Here is a 26,109-nt window from a genome sequence, read left to right as displayed (position 1 = left end):
TCTATCTCCCACTGTATTAAAAATTAGGTACACCATTAAAATATTTTTAAATCACTTATATCAATGATAATGTAATGTCGTTATATAATGATTTATTGACAAATGGAGAAGGCAAAATATCCAAAGGAAAGAAAACATTACATGAGTAGCTATTTGCTTTCTCTAAGGGAGTTGGTTTCAAGTTAAAGATCATTCTATTAAGGAAACTGGAAGTAAGGACAATGCCTCATGCAGGTGAGATATTCAGGTAGGGAACCCAAGAGGAGAAAATAGAACCATAGCAAATCAGACCCATGAAAACAGTAAAAATCAGGGGGAAATGTTAAGCATGGTGGTGGCCTCAAGTATTTGAAGGGTGAACAATTTGGGCTCAGATAGTGACACTGCTCTCTATGAGGCTGGGCTTCAGGTATTCATAGGGAAGTTCTAACTGCTCATTCCGGGCCACAATTTCCCTTTCCAGGTTGTCCAGATCAGCCTGAAACTGCCTTAAAACAGCCTTGGGCTCAGGACCTGAGAAATACTCTTCTTTGTGATGCCCCAGTGGTACCTGAAGCAGAAAGAAAGGATCAATCATCTTCTAGTTCTAAGAAAAAGGAACCCAAACTCCAGTCCCTCACCCTTAAGTCTTGTCAGCCATCAGTCCCCTCAGAATTCCAGAGGTCCCCTCTCACCATGTCTAGCGGGGGCTGGCTAACGAGCCATGTGGCTAACATTTGAAGACTGGTCTGCCAGACATTAGGCAGTGAGCCCATCACTGTGTCCATTGTGACATCGTCTTTGGTGGTGGGTGGGGGCATCCGCATTGAGCTTGGGGCATTAGGGACCCAGGCATACCAGTCGAACTGAAAGAAGAATAATCTGGAGTCACTTAGAAACTCTGATTCAGGACCTTAGACCCCAGCTCTGTTCCTCAAGTATCCCCAAGCTTTCTCTCAGAGACCCAGACCTGGCCCGTGTTGACTGCTGCATGCTGGGCAGAGCATGTGAAGATGCACATGGTAAGGAAATGGCAGAGCTGAGCTCGAGACTGGAAGGACACAGGGAAACCTAGAGAAAAGAACAAATCTTAGACACTGCAGTTCCAAAGGAGATAAGGAAATAAATGCTGATATCTTGGCATGTCTTTATGTTAGAATTAGTGTGTTCATTCATTCATTATTTAAAAAGTCATGAACTACTATGTACCAGATATTATATAGGCACTGGGAATATGTTGGTGGACAAAACAGACTGTAGTAGTGAAGAATGATAATAAACAGAATAACTAAGTAAAATTAAACACAGTTTGTTAGATAGTGATAAATATATAAGTAAGGCAGGAAAAGGAGATATGAGATGTAAAGGGGGATAGCTAATAATTTAGTCAAGAGACCAGTCCTGCATTACCTTGGACTGACTGCTTAGCTTCTCTGAGCTATTTTTTTTTTTTTACTAAGAAAATAGAGATAATAATTGTTACCTTATAAAGGGACCATTCATGCAAAGCCCCTCAGTCCATTGTAGGTATGTTTATAAGGTGGAGAGTGGGCAGGGCCGAGAGGCTGGTTGGTCAAATATCCAGCGTTCAAAAAGTGGTTAAAAGCAACAGGAGAGAGGTAGACAACCCAAAATAAAATGGTACAAAAGAGTAACAGGCTCCACACAAAGGAGGATATCCATGTGGCTACTAAACCTAGGACAAGTTCCTCGGTTCTACCAGTCACTGGGAGAATACAACTTAAATGTGAAAACATAACATATTCACAATATGACCAAAGTATGTTTTCAAATATTTGAGAAGATACTGACTATACCTCATACGCTGTGGAGGGTGAGTATATGTATACAAGCACATTGGAAAACTGTCAGAAACCACTAAAACTGAACATACACATATCCTATGACCATCAATTTCACTACTAGATACATAACCAACAGAATTGTACACACAACATTATTCACAGCAGCAATGACATTAATAGCTTCAAAATGGAAACAACCCATATGCCCATCAATGGGAGAAAAGAAAAATAAAGTCCACCATATTCACAAAATAGAATAACATACATGAGAACAATGAACTACATGCTACATTTCACAGCAGCATGGGTATATTTCAAACAATTTGGAGACATTAGCGAGTGCGTGTTTTTGTGTAAAGTTCAAACAGGTAAAACTAACTTGCACAGTATGAAGTGGCTACCTTTGGGTGGGCAAGGACTGGAATAGCACAAGGGGCTTTCTGGGGAGCTAGTAATGTTTTTTTGTACTTTGTGCTAATTATACAGGTATGTCACCTTACTAAAAGTAACTTTTCTCTAGGTTTATATTATTTTAATAAAATTTCCAACCTCCCCCAAAGCGGTTAAGAATACCGAGGTTGCTCCCCTATTTCCGGAAAGCAGTTTCAGGTATCTGGGCTATAATGTAGAAAAAAAGAGAAGTCATAGACTCATTTTGGAACTGGAACACCATCAAATCCACTGTCCCATCCACTCAATTTACAGTTGAGATGCTGCTCAGGTGTTTAAGGACCTGTTCACATATTACACTTACTGACCATATTGGGGAGATAATTTTTTGGAGTGGGGCATAGGATCACAATAATTTTATATTGATTGTTTTTACACATTTCAACTTTGTCACATTCATTATTTCAATTGGGACAAGAAATACATTCATTTCAGTCAAAGTATATTAAAAGTCAATGAGATTAAATAGCTTTCTCAAGCATAGTTCTGGGAAGAGAAAATCTTAACACACTGCCTTTAATGAGGGTGATGAGAGAATGTGGCACAAAGAGAACCATGAAAGTTGCCGGAGACACAGTGTGGGTGCAAGAGGTTAAAGCTCATATTCAAATAAGTATTACAAGTGCTCTGATGTGGATATTTCACGGGGAGAAGCAAGAAAGAGAGAATGAGAAGGGTGTTTTGGATCAGATGGAGCCTGATGGCCAGAACTGAGACATACTACAGAGATTTTGGTCATGAAGGGCTTTGGAGGTGTTCTTGGATGAATGGGGAAGGTACAGCCCCAGATAATTTGAGATAGGACTCCAATCCATGGTAGGCGTGTGGTTTATGATGTGCGCACCCCCTGGGCCTGGTTATAAGTAATAGATCTTAGCTGTTGGCTACAGTTATTGCACAGAGGGAGTGTAAGGGATTCAAGGTATTGGTGTGAAGACTGAAGGGGGAAGGAGCTAAAGGATGATTCAAAACAGTCCCTTCTGGCCTATGTGTATTAGAGGAATATGAATCTAGGAAGAGTTCAAGAAAGGCTATTTCTTCCTTATGGATATAAAATGGGGTAGGGGACCTACAGGTGGTTAGTTCACTGGTGAGGAGTACACTTTTTCCTAAGAAACTTCAGTCCCAAGGATCATGACACTGAGTTTGGGTTTAAGTCAAATATATACAGTACCGAGACTACACCTAGAAATGGCCCTGCACTTGGCAGGCGTGTAGGATGTCTGGATCCTGTGTGAGTGCTGGACAGTATTAAGAAGGAGAAAAAGGGAGGGAAAGCTAGGGTGGGCTTTCATGGGCTCCCCATTTCTATCCTTAATAAAGAAAACAGACAATAATTAGAAGAGAGCCTGGCAGGGCCTGGGCAGATCCCTTACTGACTATGGTTCTGGCCTTATCAGTCCTTATGACAGATTAGGGGCCTCTATGAAAAGGAGGGGGAGAACAATTCTTTGGTTTCTAGAATTGTCCTGAGACTTAGGAAGTGGGAATGGGAATAAGATGCTCCATGTGTGGAGGGACTGGGGCTGATGAGGGGTTGGGATCATGTTCCCAGAAGGGCAAGGCTGAAAAGGGCCTCTGGTCAGAGGGTTTAAGGTGCTCCCTTATCTAGGGAGGGATCTTACCTCGGTCCTGGGCCTGGCACAGCCCCACCTCAGTGATCTCCCGACACCAGGCCTGCAGTTCAGGGTCCCCTCTCACGATATCATCCCCGTGGTAGAAGAGGTGGACAATCCCCTCCACATACCTGCCCAGAGAAGGGAACTGAGCTCCTTGAGAGTAGAAGCTCTAGTCTCTGGCTACTACTCCTTTTCTGTGGTGTCTATCCAGCTGATTCTCACTGTATCTGGGGACAGATCTGATAAGACTTTCCTTTTGGGACATCCTGAAGCTCTTTCTACACGCTAGTTTAGAAAGGAAATGTGGGACGTTAGTTTTAAGAATTTCGTCTGGCCAATGTGCTTCAGTGGTTGAGTGTGGACCTATGAACGAGGAGGTCACAGTTCAATTCCTAGTTGGGGCACGTGTCTGGGTTGCTGGCTAGATCCCCAGGAGGGGCCAGCAGGCGGCAGCCAATCAATGATTCTCTCTCATCATTGATGATTCTATAACTTTCTCCCTCTCCCTCTCTGAAATCAATACAAAGAAATATATAAAAAATAGCATTGCAAACACATGGTTTATAGTCACTCTTCATAACAAAATGATCTACCCTCTTTAACTTTAGTATAGGTGTCTGATTCCACCAGATACCTTAGGTTTACTCACCCACACAACTCTGCTTACTTATACTGTCTATTTCAGCCTTCTCATCCTACTCTCTGTTCCTCATCTCTTCTCGATAGAGTCCTATGCTTCTCCTGTCTGGACTTTCTTATTTCATATTCCTTTGGCCTCATTGTGACCTTAGGTTAAAGCCCCATTCTCACTGTTCCCAATGTCCTTTTATTTCTCCAACTCTCACCCACCGAGCAATGATCTCCCAGAGCCGTAAAGCATCATGGGCATAGAGGGCACTTGGTATTCCCAGCAGGCCCCGGTCAGCCAGATCATCAGGAGGACAGAGGGAGCGGTAGGTCAGCTGAGTCATGGCCCGACGGAGCACCTGCACATGACCCCCTCCGCCTGTGCTCCATCCCTGTGACAACAGAAATGAGAGACAAACAGAACTTGAGGGGACAAATAGAACTAGAAAATATGGCATACTATATAAAGTGGTCAGATGTGGCCTTTTCGATTCAATTACATTGGTATAAAGGGACAAGGCTCCTGGGTTTAAGGGTCAGGACATTCACACAGGTGCCCCCAGAATGTTGAAAGTGATAGGAGGTCATGCAGACTTGGGTGATTAGGTGGTCTCACAATCCAACTCCTTACCTTATCAAATAAACCTCCATCTGAGATGAGTTGGTTCCGTGCCCTGGTGTTGATGTCCATGGTGTAGCGGGTGTGTGGGATCAGGAGCTGGATGGAGAAGATTGGAGGGGGTGGTTTATGTACAACATGCTTGGATTCTTCTTTATTAGTGAGTGGCACTCAGCATGGTGGCTTTCTCTCCCTCTTCTCTGGATGCTTTCCTACCTGCTGGTGCCTTTGCCGGATAGTCTCCTCCCTCTCTGATCTCTCAGCCTCATATTCTCCTATTCTCCTGTGAGTTGAGCTTTGGAGTCTGACTGACCTGGATTTTAATATACACTTCACCACTTACTTTGATACTTGACCAAGATAATAAACCCTCTAAGCACCCATCTCTTTATCTCTTTACAGGGGATGACAATAGGGTCTCATCACAGGTGCTGTGGTGATGCTTATGTGTATTACATATGAGAGTGTTCAGTACATTGCCTAGCACACAGATGTCCTTGAATGGTAGTTGTTATCATTATTATTATTCCCACCTTGAGTATAGGTGTCATTTGAGAATCAGTCCTTTATCTTTGGATTTTAAAAATAATTTTTCTAGCATACACATCCTTACAGTTTAAACTAGCCTTTCTATTAATTTTCAAAGTTGCTCCTCCAACCTTTAGTTATTTTACTCTTGCATTTTTAAAATTTCGGGGTTTGGTAGGGTACTTCCAGTCACAATTAAAGGAACCTTATTGATCTACCCTCTTTAACAGCAGAGGGGCTATTGTCAAATCTCCTCCCACCTCCCAATTAGGCACTGTTAGTTAGGGCCGCTCTCTCCTGCTTTCCCTTTGCCCTTCAAAAAGGCCATCTGATCTTCATGTGCATTTCCTTTTGTCTTAGACAATTTTGTCTTCATCCTGAGATGGGGGATTCATGCAATATTGGTATTTATGTGAGTTGGTGATGCTGCAGAGAGGGAAGGACCCAACTGAAATAATTGGTACCAACATAACAAAGCAACTCACATTGGTCTGAAACCTCTGAAAGACCATTAAGGATGCTGAGTGTCATAGGTAACCCAAAGTCTACATGAGGAGGGAAGAAACCAGAAGACAAAGAACTAATCATAATAGCAAGAACTACTATTTTTTGTCGCATTTAATCTATGTAACGCTGTTATTCACCTCCATGATAGAGTGCCCATTATCCCCATTTAGAGATGAGGACCCTGAGCACACATCTGGTAAGAACTGAGTCCAGGATTCAGGATCCAAACACCAGCAGTCTAATGCACAGCCTGCACAGGTAACCTTTATGAAGGGGGCAGGCCTAGCCCTCCTGGGTGGCCTGATAACAACTCAGTTATTTGCTGTGGGATGAAGTTGTTATGGTGAGGAGAGACAGGTGTAGAGGGAGCTGTGAAAGGGGGGTTTTGAAATGTAAAAGTTGGTTCAATCACTAAGATATACAGCAAATAGTGATGAAAAAGCATCATAAAGTCAATTAACTCCAACATCAAGGAATTCTGTTAAGGTCTATTTTGTCTATGCTACCCCAGGACCCAAAGGGGTCACTGCTACCAATGGACAGGTTTGGAGATGAAAGTTGGGACTCCTGGAAGAAACACAATTCAGATGTTCTACCCAGCATGCACTCACATATCTTGCCACCACTTCCAACTCCATGTACCTAAAACCGAACATATCTTTGACTTCAAAATGGGCTTCTGCTGACTGTATTGTTTCTGACAATTGTTCTGGTTCATAAGTTTGTACCATTTTTGCTCCTGCTGCTAATGTCATCAAGACTTCAAAAATGTTTTTAAAGCAAGCACATGGCTATTTTTGCTGCCTTCTGGTTAGCAGTATATTCTAGGCTCACTACTGTATAAAATTACAGTATTTCTGGATCAGCACAACTGTATCGACTGGGTGGGCTCCTAGTTGTTGCAGAAGCTCAGACCACTGAGCTTTCTCTCCAATCTTGCATCCAGGCATGCTGCAACTACTATTTCCTCTCATCACAAGGTCTTTGCATTTTCCTTTCCATTGATCTAACTACCATGTCACACACCTCTCTCATTGGCAGGTTAAATAACCTCTGGGGCTGGTCTTTTATTCCTTTGACCTTCTACTTAATGAATCCTAAGCTGAGGTGTTTATTGCTTTCTGTCTTGATTTCAACTTTATATTCAGATTCTGTTCTCTGGTTCTTCTTCTTATTTTTTTTAATTTTAATTCTTTATTGTTTAAAGTATTACATAAGTCTCCTTTCCGCCACCCCCCATTGACCTCTCCCCAGCTGCTTGGTTATTTTTCATGTGTACCGTTTGTCATGCCAGTTAAATGCTAGCTCTGTGAAGCAGAGCAATACTTTTTATTTATGAAATTATATTCCTGCTCTACAGCAGACTCTGCTGGAGAATATCAGAGCTGTCTTACAATAAGTGTTGAATATATGCTAAGTAACTTGGCATCTCTCTGTATTATTTCTTCAAACTGCATAAGAATCTATGATTATCTCAAAATAAAATAATTTAAACTTCAGAAATAAAGCCACAAGTTGCAAGGTCCTGACACAATAATTTCCCCTTGTCTGTTTACAAATTGCTATAAAGATTTTTTTATTACAATAACACGGGCACTCATTCAATTAGAAGAAGCTTTGTTAACTTCTTCCCAAACAGGTGGCTTACGCTTTTTAAATCCTAGAGAATTATTTCGTTGTTTCCTTCCTCTGGGATGTGAGGGAGATGGGACACGGAGGGTAGAGGATGTACCTTGAAGACAGGGTGCAGTCCTGGGAGGCACCTCATGGTGGCCACAGCGATGACCTCACCCAGCAGATGAGTGTTCATCAAGTGATACTGGAGCTCATGCAGTTGGGAATCTGAACTTCGGACCCACATCTTTGCCAGGAGCCAGGCAAGTGGAGGATCTGAGGGCAGGAACAGTGGTGGGGTGGGGCAGCTGGGGCTGGGAGGCTGGATCTGAAACAAAGAGCAGCTAAGCATTCATTGGCTTCATCCTATGTTAGAAACTAAGCTTATTATTCTGGGGGAAATACTGGTGACTGATTATTGTCTCCCAGGGATTATAATATAGTTGGAGGAATGAAGGCCCTTCCACTCATCCTCTCAAGCGCTGTGGGGAAGTGTCAGTGCCATGATGGTCAGGTTCAAAGCAGGAGGAATTGGAAAGAGGTGTCTAGTATGACTGAGGGAAACTTGATGCGGGTGTGAGTTAGGATGGTAGAATCAGAAGGAAAAGCTGGACATGTGAGATAAATGACAGTTCCTATGAACTGATTGATGAGAACAGTAAGTGTGAAAACACATTAAAACCAAGGGAGAAAATATGTCTAAGAAAGAAAGAATATTCCACAGAATCATAGGTCAAAAAAGAGATTAAGTAGTCTTATGGTGAGAACTAACAGCATTCCGACTCTCAAAAAGGCAATTCCAGGTGAGTTGTGAGTAGGCTGTAATGTAGAAAGGACATATTTGATACAAGGACAGGTGTCACTGAATGAGGCAGGGGTGGGTGACAAGAGCCTGCTGTCTTTGTCCCTGGGAAGAGGTTGGGGATGAACACAGAGCAGTGTTGGGAGGAGGATACCATTATCACCTCACCTGGATGACCATGGGTAGCAGCTTCCCACTGGGTTCCATCTTCAGCATGACAAGGGGGACAGCCAGGTACTGCTTCTCTCCTTGGATCACATTGGCTAGAATTCCATTCAGTAGGATGAAGTCAGCCTCAAAAAGGGAACCATTCTAAGGAAAGAGGAATGAATGCAGGGTTAGAGTTGAAAGCATACCTCCACAGGTCCAAGGCAAAGGGGAAGCAATGTAAAGACATTCACTCACTTGCCATTATCCCCTATCTGTACCAGATCCCAGTGGCAGAAATGAAGGAAGCACCAGAGCATCAAGTTCAAGTTCTCTTATTTTACAGGGAGGACTAAGACCCCATAAAAGGAGGCTTCACTACAGACATGCAGCTTGTCTGTGTCAGAGGCAGTTTTAGGACTAAGTATGCCAGTTGATTCTGTAGCACAGGTATGCCCAGCTCTCGCCCTGTCAGGCTGCCCAAGCTCCTTTCCCCACCATCTCCCAATGGTCAGTTTTATTGGCAGAATCCAGCTTCGATGCTTTCCCTACATTTTCACCTCTAGGTTTTTCCAGCAGAGGACTCTACCCACAGGGATAGTGGGTTACCACAGCCTCCCTTTCCAGACTCAACTTTGGTTCCTCCCCTTCACCACCTCACAGACAAGGAGAAGACAATCAAGGGCTGGGGGGTGTACCTGGAGTTCTTTCTCCAATTGGGCCTGAAGCTCCTCCATCCCTGAGGGCAGCACCAGCCTGGGGGGCAGAGAGGTGGAGCGTCTCAACAGCATGGGGTTGGTGCCATTGAGGAACTGGTAGCCAAAAAGCTCATCATCCTGCCAGCGCTGGTGAACCTTCTCTGTGGGGTCAGAGTGGAGGTTAGGAGGAGGATATTCACCATAACCTGATGTTCCTCTCCTTCAGACTCTACTTAATCTAGGGATTTAGTCACACGACTTCTTCATACCCAGCCCACATGTTTTCATTCATGGGGCCTTTGTGAGATCCCCAGGCCTCAAATTATTAATTACTTTTTGGCAAGAAGTTTGGAGACTATGCAATGTGACACATACCTCATCAATAGGGTCATCAAAGGGTTATGGGGACCTGGGCAAACAACTGACCAGCCAGGGCAGTCTTTCGTCCCCAGAAGATCTGATCAAAATCTTCTAGGCATTTCCAGGGGCTTGGGAGGGTGTAAACATATTTGAGGACCATCTCCGTAAGCCTAGAACAGATATCAAAGATGAAACCATCAATTTACCAAATCCTACCTGTTTCTGGATCCACCAGCCCCACTCCATTCTGACCATTTCCTCACCCTGCAATCACTGTCCATTCATAGTGAAGCCTCTTCTGCTCATGGAATCTCATATTTGGAGGCAGATCATCTATAGTGCCTGCAGCTATTGTCATGGGTAACCCTTCCTTCCAGGTGGCCCAGCTAGGATATGGGGACAAAGGTTAATGGAGGGGGTAGAAGTCATTGATGGAGGAAGTTGTCAGGGAAGGGGGTACAGCTGGGAGGCTTCTAATAGGGTGGTCACCGGTAGATTTGCTGTCTTTCCTCCAGTTCCTTTTCTCGATGCTTCTGGAATACATCCAAGGTATTGTTTCCTGCCAGGCGGGCTGGGGAGACATTACAGCAATTCTCCTCAAATGCTTTCTGCAATCTCATGCTATGCCTGGTTTCATCCAGTATCCTGTTTCTTTTTATTTTTAAATTGTTGACAGTTTTATAGATGTCCTCCAATTATTCCATCCTTTCTGTCCTCCTCCCAGCCCCCGCCTGACTTTAGGTCTTCACCACACTTTTGGCTGTATCCATTGGTTATGTATGTATGTATATAAGTTCTTTGGTTAAGCTCTTCCCATCTCACCCCCCAACCCACCTCTGAGTATATCAGTCTGTTCCATGCCTCCATGTCTCTGGACCTTTTTTGCTTATCAGTTTATTGTGTTCATTAGATTCTGCTTATACGTGAGATCATGTGATACTTGTCTTTCTCTGACTGGCTTATTTCATGCAGCATAATATTCTCCCATTATTACCCTTTGCAACAGCAGGTCTATCCATGCTGTTGCAAAGGGTAAGAAAGCCTTGTTTACAGCTGCATACTATTCCATTGTGTAAGTATACCACAGCTTTTTATCTACTCATCTAATCATGGGCACTTGAGCTGTTTCCAGATCTTAGGCATTGTAAATAATGCTACAATGAACATAGGGGTGAATATATTTTTTCTGATTTGTGTTTAGGGTTTTTTAGGATATATTCCTAGAAGTGGGATCCAAATCTCCTATTTCTTAACTGTATGGCATCATACTCCTTCGCTTTTTCTCTCTGTCTCCCCTGCTTACTTTCCTAGTCATTCATCTTCATCCTCTCCGTTTTCTTGATTTCACCAATCTCCAATTTCATATTTGTCCCAAGAGGAAAATCCAATTTTCTGTCGCCTTATTGTAACCCTTAACTAAAAATTTTCAATCACTGTTCTTCATTACAGTAGCTATAAACTTCATTCTTAATCAGCTGAAATGTCCATACCATCCACACCTATCCTACACCATCCCATATTCCTTTGTTAATTTCCCCTGTCCTGGTCCTCCCCTGTCCATACCTTAAGCTGTTCTCCAAAATGACATACTTCAAATTAGGCACACTTACATCCTCTGACCTCAACCTACTTCCACTGTCACCTGTTCCTTGGGATAAGGTATTCTATGTGTGCCAAACCAAGTAGTGGACCCACATTGCTACTTTACCTGGCTTCACCTCACCTATCCTCAACTTCACATAGTTTATAGTTGGCAACCTGGCTTAATCCTGCCCTCATCGGTACCTATACTTACTTTTGCCTCAAAGACATTTTAGTTCAGGTTTCCAGTCTTACCTGTCATTTCCCTCAATTGTCTCTCGTACTTATTTCCTAAGGTGGCAGATTCTGTTTGCTGTCCTCATTCATCCCCACCCCAGTCAGTGTACTTCCTGTCCTCACAGTTGTTTTTCATGTTTTCTCACCCAAACCAGCTCTTCACATCATATTATTTGTTGCTTCCCTTCCATGCCTTCTCTCAGGGGTCCCATGTGCTAGCCTTACCTGCCCCTGCCCTAACTTGTTCCCAGTCACATGGAGATCTCCTGTCCAAGTTACTTTGGCTCTTCTGTTTCCCAGCATGGCTGCCCCTCCCATTCCCTCTGCTCACCTTTTGGGGAGGTGGGATCTACACATCCATTATTTCCTTGTCCAGTCCCAATTCCAACTTTTTCATTCTCTGTATAACATTCCCCTTTTTTCTCGTCTTGTCCACCTTTAACCTGCTGAGCACGCGCTTTTTAAACCCTCAGGACCTTCTTCAATGCCCTGGGTCCCACACCCACTTCCCTGAAGCGGCCCCTCACCGGTGCCCTCAGGCAGGGTCAGCAGGCCGTCGCCCTGCACCCAGCGGTAGCAGGGGAAGGCGGCGGCCTCTAAGGCTCCTGGGCCCTGCACGGTGATGCGGTCGCAGAACCAGGCGTCGTCCACCAGGGAGCGGTGTTTGCCCAACTTCACGAACTGCAGTGGCCCCAAGTCCTGGGGAACGTCCTGTTCGAACTCCTCCACCTGTGGGGACCAGAACCCGGTGAGACTTAGTAGCGGGGACCCGGGAGAGGACGTTTAACTGAGGCTGCGGGGTCCTTTGTGAAGTCCAGTGACAAAGCCGCCAAAGACAGCATTGTCTCTTCCCCAAAACCTGCGCGGTGGTCTCAGACGCCCCATCTCACAGGGAAGACCCGGAACGCGGGACGAAGCCCTGAGTATTTTGAATTGAGGACTGAGCATCATCACCTACACCTGTCCATTATCTGAGCTCTCGCAGCCTTCGCGCTCTCCTGGGACCTTTTCTTTGACCACTGACCCCACAGTGACACTGGCCTCTGGTAAATTGGGGAAGTAGTGGCGGCTGCGTGGACCACTAGCGCAGGGAGCTCAGCGCCGGCCCTGACTCTGAATCCTTCACCTACTCAGGTACAGGCGTCCCTTCTCATTGGAAGTCCCAGCCGGCGTGGTTGTGCTGTGACTGGCTCTCAGCTTCCCAGGTCCCACCCTCCCGCCCTCCCTCACGCAGCAGCGAGCCCAACCCAGTTGAGGTCTGAGTCCCCGCTTGCCCCGCCCACCTGGCCCCGCTCTGGCCGCAGGTGCAGCTGCAGCTCGGCCTCCCCGCGCTCCCCCACCAGCCACAGCTGCACGCGGTTGAAAGACCCAGAGAAAAGCCAGGCCCCGGTGGCCACGTGGATGCGATAGCGGCCCATGGCAGCAGGTGGGCTCTCCTGGGTGGCAGAGGTCCCGTTACTGGTACCAAAGATTCTGCGGCCAGGCTTGGTCCTGCTGCCTCAGGACAAGTCCAGGGCTTAATAAAGCAGGACTGGGTGTGCCAACCCACTACAGGATTGGGCCCCACCCCAGACAAACCAGAACCTGGATTAGCCCAGAGGGCGGGGGAAAGTGGCTGCTCCTCTCAGCAAAGTGCTGAGAATGGGGCTTAGGGGAAGATGAGGGGCTGAGGCTGGGTGCAGGAAGAGATGGAGAGGGGGAGGGAGAATCGACCAGAATTTTCTTTCTAGGCCCTCATTCTCCCCTTATGTACACTAGGCTAGAGTTTTACTATTGAATAGCGTTTTCTGAAGGTGCCTGGGTTCCAATCCCTTTTCTTGCTGGCAGTGCCTGATGTCCTTGGGCGATTGTACCCATTTTCTCTTTACCTACTTGCTAAACGAGCATTGGGATTGTCATTGTGGGCCATAGAAGGCCCTGCTTCTTCTTTTAAAAAATATTTGTATTATTTGTATTATTTATTTATTTATTTTTATTAATCCTCATCTGAGGATATTTTTCCATTGATTTTTAGGGAGAGAAGAAGGGAGGGGGAGAGACACAGAGGGAGAAACATCTATGTGATAAAAGCACATGGGTTGGTTGCCTTCCACTTCCCCTCCTCCTCCTTGACTGTGGCCTGCATGGAGCCTGCAACCCAGGCACATGCCCTTGACAGGAATTGAAACTGGGACCCTTCAGTTGGAGGGCTGACGCTCTAACCACTGAGCAAAACTGGCTAGGGCTAAATATATATATATTTTAATTGATTTCAGAGAGAGAAAGAGATAGAAACATCAATGTTGGGAAAGAATCATCAATCAGCTGTCTCCTGCACGCCTTCTACTGGGGATTGAGCCTGCAGCCCAGGCATGTGCCCTGATGGGAATTGAAAGGTGACCTCCTGGTTCACAGGTCCATGCTCAACCACTGAGCACACAGACTGGGCTGAAGGACCTTCTTGAGGGACACTATAGAATTCAGGGATAAGTTAGAATATTTTCTGTAATAAGACTTTTGGCGTCCATGCACCTAGTGTAGGTAATGTATCCCTCCTCTCCCTTTTGTTTTCTATCCACATCCCCTTTCCAAGACAGACAACCAATGTCAAAATCTGTTTCTGCTTGCCCACTCCTTTTTGTTGATAGGATTGCTTCATATGGTTTGGGTTATTTATTCCACAAAAATGAGGTCTCACTCTACATTTTACTTTCCACAGTTAACAATACATGGCCCTGGCTGGTGTGGCTCAGTTGGTTGGAGAATCGTCCAGTACATGGAAAGGTTTTGGGTTTGATTCCCGGTCAGGGCACATACCCAGGTTACAAGTTTGATCCCTGGTTGAGATGTGTACAGAAGGCAACCGATTGATGTCTCTCTCTTTCTCTCTCTATCTCCCTTCCTCTCTCTCTAAAAACAAAACAAAACAAAACAAAACAAGACAAAAAAACATGAAGAGAATATCTCCAGATCCATAGATGGAGATTTAACTGCTCTCTTTGATAGCTTAAGGATTACTGCCTTGATGGGCATTCAGTATTAACTGTGATGAGTGTTTTAATGAATACCTTCATATGTATACCCTTATATTTATAGTATAGATTCCATAAATAAGATTTGTTTTTTTCTTTGTTTTTTTAAATAAATCCTTATTGTTCAGATTATTACAGGTGTTCCTCTTTTTCTTCCCCCCCCATAGCTCCTCTCCACCTGATTCCCCACCCCACCCCATGCCCTTACCCCGCCACTGTCTTCATCCATAGGTGTAAGATTTTTGTCCAGTCTCTTCCTGCACACCTCACACCCCCTCCCCCCTGAGAATTGTCAGTCCACTCCCTTTCTATGTCCCTGATTCTATTATATTCACCAGTCCATACTGTTCTTCAGATTTTTTATTCACTTGATTTTTAGATTCACTTGTTGGTAGGTATGTATTTGATGTCATTTTGTTGTTCATAACTTTTATCTTTACCTTTTTCTTCTTCTTCCTCTTCTTAAAGAATACCCTTCAGCATTTCATGTAATCCTGGTGTGGTGGTGATGAACTCCTTTAGCTTTTTCTTGTCTGTGAAGCTCTTTATCTGACCTTCAACTCTGAATGATAGCTTTGCTGGGTAGAGTAATCTTGGTTGTAGGTTCTTGCTGTTCATCACTTTGAATATTTCTTGCCACTGCCTTCTGGCCTGCATAGTTTCTGCTGAGAAATCAGCTGACAGTCGTATGGGTACTCCCTTGTAGGTAACTAACGGTTTTTCTCTTGCTGCTTTCAAGATTCTCTCTTTGTCTTTTGCCCTTGGCATTTTAATTATGATGTGTCTTGGTGTGGTCCTCTTTGGATTCCTCTTGTATGGGGTTCTGTGCGCTTCCTGAACTTGTAAGTCTATTTCTTTCACCAGGTAGGGAAAGTTTTCTGTCATTATTTCTTCTAATAGGTTTTCAATATTTTGCTCTCTCTCTTCTTCTGGCACCCCAATAATTTGGATGCTGGTACGCTTAAAGTTGTCCCAGAGGCTCCTTACACTATCTTCATATTTTTGGATTCTTTTTTCTTTTTGTTTTTCTGGTTGGGTGTTTTTTGTTTCCTCATATTTCAGATCTTTGGTTTGATTCTTGGGGTATGTTGATCTACAGTTGAGTTTCTGTATATTCTTTATTTTAGACAGTGTATGCTTAATTTCAGACTGGTCCTTTTCCATTTTTTTGGCATTCTCATTAAGATCCTTAAAGGTCTCACTAAGTTTCCCAGAGGTTTTTAGAAGATTCTTGAGTAACCTTATAAATGTGGTTCTAAATTCTATGTCATCCAGTAGTTTGCTTTCCTCCATTTCTTTCATTTGTGATGTGTTTCTTTGTCTCTGCATTTTGGCTGCTTCCCTGTGTTGATAGAGTGGCTTTGTGTGGTAGGTGACCTATAGGGGCCAGTAGCTCAGCCTCCCCAATCACCCGAGGTGGACGCCTTTGGTACACCCCTTTGTGGGCTGAGTGCAAAGTCTTGGTGTAGTTAAGCCTTGATTGCTGTTGGTACACTGGGAGGAATTGACCTCCAGGCCAATTGGCTGTGAGGACCCGCTGTGTCTATAATGGAAGAACTGCTGCACTGGAGACACGCTTATGGTGCAGGACTTGTTTCAGTGGGGCTTTCGTGCTCACTGAGTCTGCCTCTTGAATGTGTCACTTATGGATGTGAGGAGTTGAAATCTGGTGTCTCACACTGACCACTAGGTACACTGGCTTCTGGATCTCCAATGGGGTGCAGGTCAGCTACTGTCTGAGGCCACCCAGCAGGAGCTACAGCGAGAACTACAGTTTTCTCCTCTTTGCTTGGGGTTTGGAGGTTTTGGAGCTGTCTGACCCGGGCTGCAAGTTTGCCAGGTTAAGCTGCAATAGGGCAGGCCATTCATATGCTAAAGCTACTGCTTGGAGCTTGGGTGGGTTTGTATGTTGTGTGGGGCGGGGTCTCAGGGCATCACTAGGTAGGGCATGGCAAACAGTGATGGCTGCCAGTTAGCCGGCTCTGTGTCTCTGACCGCGTCCCCGCGCCCCGTACCCCAGTGCAGTAAACAGTTATTCTTGCACGCAGCTCTGCAAGCGAGCCATCCTCACTTTCTGACCCGATGGCAGACAGTCCAGCTTCTCCCCGTAGGAGTTTGGGTCCCCCGTGTCTCCCCAGAAACTGGATTTCAGAGTAATTGGGGGCTTGTCTCCCTTTGGGTTGAAAAAAGCAACGCCTGCCACCAGCCCGGATCGCGCGCCTGCGTACCTCAGCTTTTCAGCGCTTGTGCACGTCTCAATGCTGTTTTCTCTTTCCTTCTAGTTGTAGAACTTCCACTCAGCCAGCTTTCCCGTGGTTCTGGGTGATAGACGTTTTGTCTTTTAGTTGTCGTTTTGAAATTGTTGTGCAAGGCAGTAGTTTAGGTGTTTACCTACGCCACCATCTTGGATCCTCCCCATAAATAAGATTTCAGACTAAAATGTATACATATTTTTTTATATTAGATGTTTTCCTCCCATATGCACCATGACCGGGGATTGAACTTGCAACCTGGCTATGTGCCCTGATTGGGAATCAAACCAGTGAACTTTCAGTACATGGGACCATGATCAACCAACTGAACTACACCAGCCAGGGTGAGAAAACCACCTTTGAGGTATGCTTGACATGTAAAATCTGTACATATTTGATGTCTACAATTCAATGAGTTTGCCAATAAGTATATACCAATGTATATTATTGTCACCTTGTTTCCCCAAAAGGCTATAGCATGGTACCAGAGGGCTCTTTTCTCTGCATCTCCACCAACACAGAAAGTTATCACTTTTGAATTTTTGCCAATAGAATGTGTGTAATTTTCAAGAATAGTGAAAGGTCTGTGATTTTACCCAACTTAAAAACTAGTTAGATTTGCTGTTTGAAGGATGATGGCAGAAGACACAAAACTTCTAGTTTAGTAAAAAAGGGGGCATTATTACATGGAACAAAAGCAATAGCCACAGCTCCTCACATTCATATCAGTTCCTCATGCCCAACCAAGTCCCATGAATATGATGCAGGTGTGTCTAGGTGAGTGGCAGCACATACAGGGGGCTCCATTATAGGAGAGGACCACGGAGTTTGGGGAACTCATCACTCTTATGGTAAGCAGGTCATGTTCATTCTCTGTCTACAGGAACATGACCTTATTGCTCATGGTTACTCACTGCAGAAGGCAGTCAGGGCTTTGCATTTCTGACATACCCAGCAGGAAGACCAAGCTGCACGCAAGGCCCATGACCAATCCCACTAGAATGATGGTATCAGCTGCTTAACCCCTTCTAAGAGCTTCCTAATGAATAAAAAATAAAATCCATGTTCCTCACCAAGGTGTGGTTTCCACAGTCAAACGTGCTGTCTGTGTAATGATAAGGAAATATGTAGAAAAGGGAAGTATAGAATTGTAGCCCATAGAAAGTTCTATATACATTAAGAAGGTAAACCCTGTGTTTTGATAGAGCATGGCCTACACATTTTTATGGATCTAATACTATAGCAGCAAGCCTATTATCCCAGGCTCTCTGCCCTGGTGGGTCTGCACTCTGCATGAGTACAGTGACCACTGAACATCTAACATGCCTCCACCAGAAAAGGTACTCGACAGGAAACCACAGCTACCTCACTCCCTCAGACCCCAATGCTTGATCTTCGGTATATCACATAAATGACATACTTGCAGGTGCAGCAATAGACTGACCCTTAAACCAATTCCAATTCCACATTCTTGCAAACTTCTAATCCAGACATCTTTATGCAATATTTCACTTCTTAGGTATATTCAGGCTTAGAAATGATGCAGGAATGATGGAGTTAGAATACCAATAGTTTGCAAAACCTAATAATACATCTAACAATGGTTATCTGTAGTGGCTAAATTCACAGGAAGATACATTGGCAATAATTATGTACCCATGGCAGAAATATTAAGCACCAACTATGAAGGCATCTTGAAACATAAATAGTGATTCTCATAGAATCTATGGATATAACCATTAACGTGTAGGAAGTATAGAGGATAAAGGAACATGTTAAACCACCAGGAAATAACTAGAAAAAATCTGTTTGAGGAGGCAAACAACCTTGTTTCATCACCATAAACATGGCAAGACATGAAAAGAGAGAGAAAATGAGACATACAGATGAAATACGAGTGACTTCAGAAACAATTGTAGCACATGAGCCATAAATAACATTGATTGTGGGGTTGGGAGTTGGCAGGGGACTGTTGCTTTTCACTACAATTTTTTTGTGTCAGTAGAATGTTTGAACATGGTGTTGTGATTGATAAAATCACAGCAAAATTCCTACAATTAAAAATAATGAATGACTGTTAGGGAAGATGAATATAAGGAGGTCATGTTGGTGTTATAGAGAAAAGAGGGGCCAGAATGCAGCAAGAAGTGTGAGAGGTCAAGGCAGGAATTCTCTTTGGAATGGAATAGGTTTGAGGATATTTGGATGGCAAAGAACTAGTAGAGAGAGAACATTTAAGATGCAGAGTGCAGAAGGCATAGCTGAAGAAGGGACAACATGATGGGTGTGGGATGATGAAATTCAAACCATATATGGAAGAACTGATGTTGGATGGACAGGGAGACTCTTCCTTTCTAACAGAAGGCAGGGCATAGAAAATTCCATGTAAGGATATTGAGGAGGTTCCCATCTCACAGTTTCCATGTTCACCCCACCCCTCTTCCTAACCCTAGATGTACTCTACTTCTCAAGGACCCAGGTATCACAGTCCCAGAGCTGGGCCACAATGGCAGCACTGACCTTCTCAGTGCTCAGACAGGCAAGGTTAAATTCCAGATGAGAATGGAGCCCACCTAGCCTGCAGAGGGGGCAAAGACTACCTGACTTGGGGGGAGGTGTCTCTGCTTACAGTTCCAAGATCCATTTACATTTATTTTCACCAGCTCTTTTTTATTGAATTTTTGGTTTACATTGGTCAATCAAATTATATAGGTTTCAAGTGTACAATTCTGTAATACTAGTACATCATCTGCACATTGGATTGTGCACTCAAAATCCAAATCTAGTCTTCTGTCATCATTTATCCCTGTTTACCCTCCTCCATCTGCCCCCACTCCCCTTTCCCTCTGGTAATCACCATAGTGCTGTCCGTGTCCATGAGGCTTTTTTCCTTACACCTTTCACCAATTCATTAGCTCTTGTTCTAATATCTTTCCCTCATTATTTCAACTTAAATCATTACTTGCCTACTGGTGCTGCTCTCTGCTCTGCTCAGATGACCCAAACTTAAAAGCTATTCCTCCCAGAATGTTGTTGCTCATGCAGTCACACAAGTTTTCTAAAAGTTGGCATAATGGAGTGAAGGATTATTTCATCACATCTATACTAATAAAAGGGTAATATGCTAATTAGACCGGGAGACCTTCTGGATGTCCTTCTGGACAAAGCCATGGTGGCGGGGCCAAGGCAGAGGCAGTTAGGGGTGATCAGGCCAGGAGGGGAGGGCAGTTGGGGGTGATCAGGTCAGCAGGGGGGGCAGTTGGGAGCGAGAAGGTCGGCAGGGGGGCCAGTTGGGGGTGAGCAGGCTGGCATGGGGTGGCAGTTGGGGGCGAGCAGACCAGTGGGGGGGCAGTTGGGAGTGAGCAGGCTGGCAGGCAGAGTGGTTAGGGGTGATCAGGCAGGCAGGCAGGTGAGCGGTTAGGAGCCAGCGGTCCCAGATTACGAGAGGGATGTCTGACTGCCACTGTGGGGTTGGGCTTAAACCGGCAGTCGGACATCCCCTGAGGGGTCCCAGATTGGAGAAGGTGCAGGCCGGGCTGAGGGACACCCCCACCCCGTGCACAAATTTTGTGCACCGGGCCACTAGTAATATAATAATATAGTCAGCATAATGGCACTTGTTGTAAGACATTTATATTGTTAAATGTTTTATGGCTTTCTTTACAACAGGATTTCCCTGTGCTGTCTTTATTCTCAGTACTTCCCCTAACACACACACACACACACACACACACACACACACACTCTCTCTCTCTCTCTCTCCCCCCATATGGCTCAGGTCTCTCACTTTCTCTTCCAGGCACTCTCACAATGCTTCCCTTTCCCCATTTCTATTTTAATTACCATTGGAAAACAAAAATTCTCCCATTTTATTTTAAAGAAGAATTCAAATAATTTGACCATTTATTGTTTGAGCAGCATAAAGTAAAGGCAGAGAGTTTGGGAGATCATTAATAGGGTCAATTCTTTGCCATCACCTCTTTCCCAGCAGTTGTAAGTAGAAAGAAGTAGATATTGATTCTCCCAATTGTTTGATTTAAGTGCCACCAACACTCTCAAAGAAAAAGTGGCTACGATCAGTTTTCTGGTGGAACAAAAATATAAAATGCCTTTCATTTAGTCCTTGCAAAAAGTCAGTGAGGTAGCTCTCGTTGTACCACTTTTTAAAAATTATGTTTTATTTTTATTGTTGACATTATTACAGATGTTCTCCATTCCATCTCCCCATTTGCCACTTTTCACCTAGACCCTGCCCTCCCCTCCCTCTGGCCCTCACCACATTGTTGTCTGTGCCCATGGGCTATGCATATATGTACTTTGGCTATTCTCTTCACCTTCTTTCATCCTGTCCGCCCCACCACCTCACCTCTGACATCTGTCAGTCTGTACCATGTATAAATGTCTCTGGGACTGTTTGGTTCATTAGTTTATTTTGTTCATTAGATTCCATATGTAAGAGAGACCATATGGTATTTGTCTTTCTCTGACTGATTTATTTTGTTTAGTATAATTCTCTCCAGGTCCATCCATGTTGTTGCAAAAGAGTTCCTTTCTTTTTTTTATTTAATAAATCTTTATTGTTCAGATTATTACAATTGTTTCTCCTTTTCCCTCCCATAGCTCCCCTCCACCTGGTTTCCACCCCACCCTTTGCCTTTATCTCCCCCCACACTGTCCTCATCCATATGTGTACGATTTTTGTCCGGTCTCTTCCTGCACCCCCCATACCCTTTCCCCCTGAGAATCATCAGTCCACTCCCTTTCTATGCCCCTGATTCTATTATATTCACCAGTTTATTCTGTTCCTCAGATTTTTAATTCACTTGATTTTAGGTTCACATGTTGATAGATATGTATTTGTTGTTCATAATTTTTCTTTTTACTTTCTTCTTCTTCCTCTTCTTAAAAAATACCTTTCAGCATTTCATATAATACTGGTTTGGTGGTGATGAACTCCTTTAGCTTTTTCTTATCTGTGAAGCTCTTTATCTGACCTTCCATTCTGAATAATAGCTTTGCTGGGTAGAGTAGTCTTGGTTGTAGGTTCTTGCTATTCATCACTTTGAATATTTCTTGCCACTCCCATCTGGCCTGCATAGTTTCTGTTGAGAAATCAGCTGACAATCGTATGGGTGCTCCCTTGTAGGTAGTTTCCTGTTTTTCTCTTGCTGCTTTTAATATTCTCTCTTTGTCTTTTGCTCTTGGCATTTTAATTATGATGTGTCTTGGTGTGGTCCTCTTTGGATTCCTTTTGTTTGGGGTTCTGTGCGCTTCCTGGACTTGTAAGTCTATTTCTTTCACCAGGTGGGGGAAGTTTTCAGTCATTATTTCTTCCAATAGGTTTTCAGTATCTTGCTCTCTCTCTTCTTCTGGCACCCCCATAATTCTGATGTTGGTACACTTGAAGTTGTCCCAGAGGCTTCTTACACTATTTTCAACATTTTAGATTCTTTTTTTTTTTTTCTGGTTGAGTGTTTTTTGCTTCTTTGTATTTCAAATCTTTGACTTGATTCTTGCGTTCCTCTGGTCAGCTGTTGCGTCTCTGTATAATATTTTTTATTTCAGTCAGTGTATGTTTAATTTCTAGTTGGTCCTTTTTCATATCTTCAAGGGTCTCGCTAAATTTATTGGCCTTTTCTAGGATATTCTTGAAAAGCCTTATAACCGTGGTTTTGAATTCTATATCCAGTCGTTTGTTTTCCTCCATTTCTTTCATTTGTGATCTGTTTCTTCGTCTCCCCATTTTTCACTGCTTCCCTGAGTTGGTAGGGTAGCTTTGTGTGCTAGGTTTCCTATATGGCCCAGTGGGTCGGCCTCCCCAGTTAACCTGAGGTGGACACTCTTGGTGCACCCCTTTGTGGACTGTATGTACAGCCTTGTTGTAGTTAAGTCTTGATTGTTGTTGGTATCACTGGGAGGAATTGACCTGCAGGCCAGTTGGCTGTGAGGATCAGCTGTGTCTATGCTGGGAGATTTTCGGTGCTGGAGACAGCCTTATAGGATTAACCTTGCCAGATTGCAAAAGCCTCTGTGCTCAGCTTGGAAGGGGTGGAGTCTCAGGGCAGAGCAGACAGTCTTGGCTTCCTGTCAGCCCTGCCCTTGTGCGCGAGTCTCCAGACCTCTGCCTTCCGCGGTTCCTGAGTTTCTGCCTGATAGTCCAGATTTCCCCCGTAAGAGCGTGGGTCCCCAGGGGCTAGCCTGGAACTGTGGTTCAGTGCAGTCGGAACTGGGGTTCAGTGCAGTCAGGAGCTTCTGACTCCCTTCCGCTAGGGAAAGCCTGTGGTAACCTCCGCAGTCAGTCTTTGTGCGCACTTGTGCCTCCAGACCCCTGCCACCGCAGCTCCCCCAAGTCTCCGAGTCTCCGTGTGCCTTTCTCTCTACCTGACAGTCCAAACTCCCCCTGTATGAGCATAGGCCCACAGGGTTTTGCCTGGAACTGGGCTTCAGTGCAGTCAGAACTGGGGTTCAGTGCAGTCGGGGGCTTCCTTCCCCCTTCTGCCAGAGAAAGTCAGCCAGGCTCTCAGCCGCCCTTCCTCTCTGCACGCACAAAGACCCTTTGCCGTACCTCCAATTCTCTGTGAGCTTTTCTCTTTCCTTCTAGTTGTAGAATTTTCACTCAGCCAGCTTTCCTGTGGTTCTGGATGGTGTCCGTTCTGTCTTTTAGTTGTAGTTTTGAAATTGTTGTGCGGGGCAGCAGTTTAGGTGCTTACCTATGCCGCCATCTTGGTTTTTTAGTTCCTTTCTTTTTATAGCCTCATAGTATTTCCATTATATAAACATAACACAGCTTTTTTATCCCCTCAACTACTAATTGGCACTTGCATTGTTTCCAGATCTTGGCTTTTGTAAACAATGCTGCTATGAACATAGGGATACATATATTGGTACATAAATTCTTTCTGATTGGTGTTTTGTTATTCTTCGGATATATTCCCAAAAGTGGGATCACTGGGTCAAAAGGCAGGTCTATTTTCAAATTTTTGAGGAGACTCCATACTGTTTTCTCCACTGGCTGTACGAGTCTGCATTCCCCCCAGCAGTGTACTGGGGTTCTCTTTTCTCCACATCTTCTCCAGCACTGTTTTTTAAAATTTATTTATTGACTAGAGGCCCAGTGCAGGAATTCATGCACGGGTGGAGTCCCTCTGGGTAGCCTGCAGGGATTGGCCCGAAACCTGCAGTCCAATGCTGCCTGCAGCTCCTACCTGCCGCTCCTGCTCATCCTGGCCCCACTATGCCTGCTGTGGGCTCACGCCCCATCAGTCCTGATCGGGAGAGGCTCATGCTGCCGTAGCCCTGCGTCTGGCGCCCTCCCAAGGGGAGTGGCCTGCAGGATCAGGCTGAAACCGGCTCTCAGACAGCCCCCGAGGGGTCCCAGATTGCGAGAGGGCACAGGCCAGGCTGAGGGACCCCGCCAGTGCATGACTGGGCTGGGGAGGGACAGCAGGAGTGCTCCAGGGCATGTCTAGCCAATCTCACTCAGTCCTGATCTGCCAGACCCCAGCAGCAAGCTAACCTACTGGTTGGAGCATCTGCCCCCTGGTGGTCAGTGCATGTCATAGAGAGCATTTGAGCAGTCTTAGCATGTCATTAGCATATTACACTTTGATTGGTTGTTCTGCTGTTCATCTATTTGCATATTACCCCTTTAAAAATATTTTATTGAGTTTTTACAGAGAGGAAGGGAGATGGATAGAGAGTTAGAAACATCAATTGGAGAGAAACATCGATCAGCTGCCTCCTGCACACCCCCCACTGAGGATGTGCCTGCAACCAAGGTACATGCCCTTGACTGGAATCGAACCTGGGACCCTTCAGTCTGCAGGCTGATGCTCTATCCACTGAACCAAACTGGTTAGGGCATACCCTTTTATTATATAGGACTAGAGGCCTGGTGCATGAAATTTGTGCACTGGGGGGAGGGTGTCCCTCAGCCCAGCCTGCACCCTCTCCAATCTGGGACATCCCTCTCACAATCCGGGACTGCTGGCTCCCAACCGCTCGCCTGCCTGCCTGCCTGATCAGCCCCTGACTGCTTCTGCCTGCCAGCCTGATCATCACCTAACCACTCCCCTGCCAGCCTGATCGACGCCTGACTGCTCCCCTGCCTGCCCTATTGCCCCCAACTGCCCTCCCCTGCTGGCCTGATCGCTCACAACTGCCCTCCCCAGCTGGCCATCTTATGGCTGTGGGCACCTCCATCTTTGAGGGCGGGGCAGTCAATTAGCATATTCCCTCCTTATTGGCTGTGGGCACCTCCATTTTTGCAACGGTGTGAGGGTCAATTAGCATATTCCCTATTTATTAGATAGGATGGTAGCCATTTTGGCAGATGTGAGGTGATTTCTCATTGTGGATTTAATATGGATCTCTCTGATGATTAGTGATGTTAGGCACTTTTTCATGTCTATTGGCCATCTGTATGTCCTCTTTGGAAAAGTGTCTATTCAAGGGAGAAACCAAGATGGCGGCATAGGTAAGCACCTAAACTGCTGCCTCGCACAACAATTTCAAAACTACAACTAAAAGACAGAACGGACACCATCCAGAACCACAGGAAAGCTGGCTGAGTGAAAATTCTACAACTAGAAGGAAAGAGAAAAGCTCACAGAGAATTGGAGGTACGGCAAAGGGTCTTTGTGCGTGCAGAGAGGAAGGGCGGCTGAGAGCCTGGCTGACTTTCTCTGGCGGAAGGAGGAAGGAAGCCCCCGACTGCACTGAACCTCAGTTCTGACTGCACTGAACCCCAGTTCCGGGTGAGCCCCTGGGGACCCACGCTCTTACGGGGGGAGTCTGGACTCTCGGGCGGAGACTCCGGAGCCAGGGAAGGCAGAGGTCTGAAGGAGCACGCGTGCCAGTGTGCACAAAGGCTGCGGAGGTTGCCAGAGGCTTTCCCTACTGGAAGGGAGTCAGAGGCTCCTGACTGCACTGAACCCCAATTCTGACTGCACTGAACCTCAGTTCCAGGTGAGCCCCTGGGGACCCATGCTCTTGTGGGGGGAGTCTGGACTCTCGGGCGGAGACTCAGGAGCCGGGGAAGGCAGAGGTCTGAAGGAGCACGCGTGCCAGTGCGCACAAAGGCAGCGGAGGTTGCCACAGGCTTTCCCTAGTGGAAGGGAGTCAGAGGCTCCTGACTGCACTGAGCCCTAGTTCTGACTGCAGTGAACCCCAGTTCCAGGCGAGCCCCTGGGGACCCATGCTCTTGTGGGGGGAGTCTGGACTCTCGGGCGGAGACTCGGGAGCTGGGGAAGGCAGAGGTCTACGCGTGCGCGC

General features: G+C 45.3%; 1 protein-coding gene and 1 long non-coding RNA gene across 2 annotated transcripts in view; one reads left to right on the top strand and one right to left on the bottom strand.

The window, feature by feature from the left end:
- Window positions 1-370: 370 nt before the first annotated feature.
- On the bottom strand, window positions 371-12,991 carry LOC308254347 (polyunsaturated fatty acid lipoxygenase ALOX12-like; the record flags this gene model as incomplete). The annotated part of the gene is made up of 14 exons (XM_080680325.1): window positions 371-550; window positions 675-845; window positions 950-1,050; window positions 3,860-3,981; window positions 4,703-4,872; window positions 5,112-5,198; window positions 7,867-8,076; window positions 8,719-8,862; window positions 9,396-9,556; window positions 9,822-9,925; window positions 10,019-10,141; window positions 10,245-10,326; window positions 12,101-12,302; window positions 12,857-12,991. 14 exons carry the CDS (start codon window positions 12,989-12,991, stop codon window positions 371-373), a joined length of 1,992 nt encoding a protein of 663 aa, XP_080536451.1.
- Window positions 12,888-26,109, top strand: part of LOC308254354 — a 52,222-nt gene continuing 39,000 nt past the window's right edge. Inside the window, exons 1-2 of the long non-coding RNA XR_013961217.1 lie at window positions 12,888-12,999; window positions 17,049-17,200. This is a non-coding gene — a long non-coding RNA (uncharacterized lncRNA). The remainder of the gene's footprint in view (window positions 13,000-17,048; window positions 17,201-26,109) is intronic.

This window comes from Plecotus auritus (genome assembly GCF_963455305.1).
Source record: "Plecotus auritus genome assembly, chromosome: 7".
Taxonomy (NCBI): domain Eukaryota; kingdom Metazoa; phylum Chordata; class Mammalia; order Chiroptera; family Vespertilionidae; genus Plecotus; species Plecotus auritus.
The sequence above is the reverse complement of the archived record's forward strand: the minus strand, read 5'-3'. Positions and strand labels throughout refer to the sequence as shown.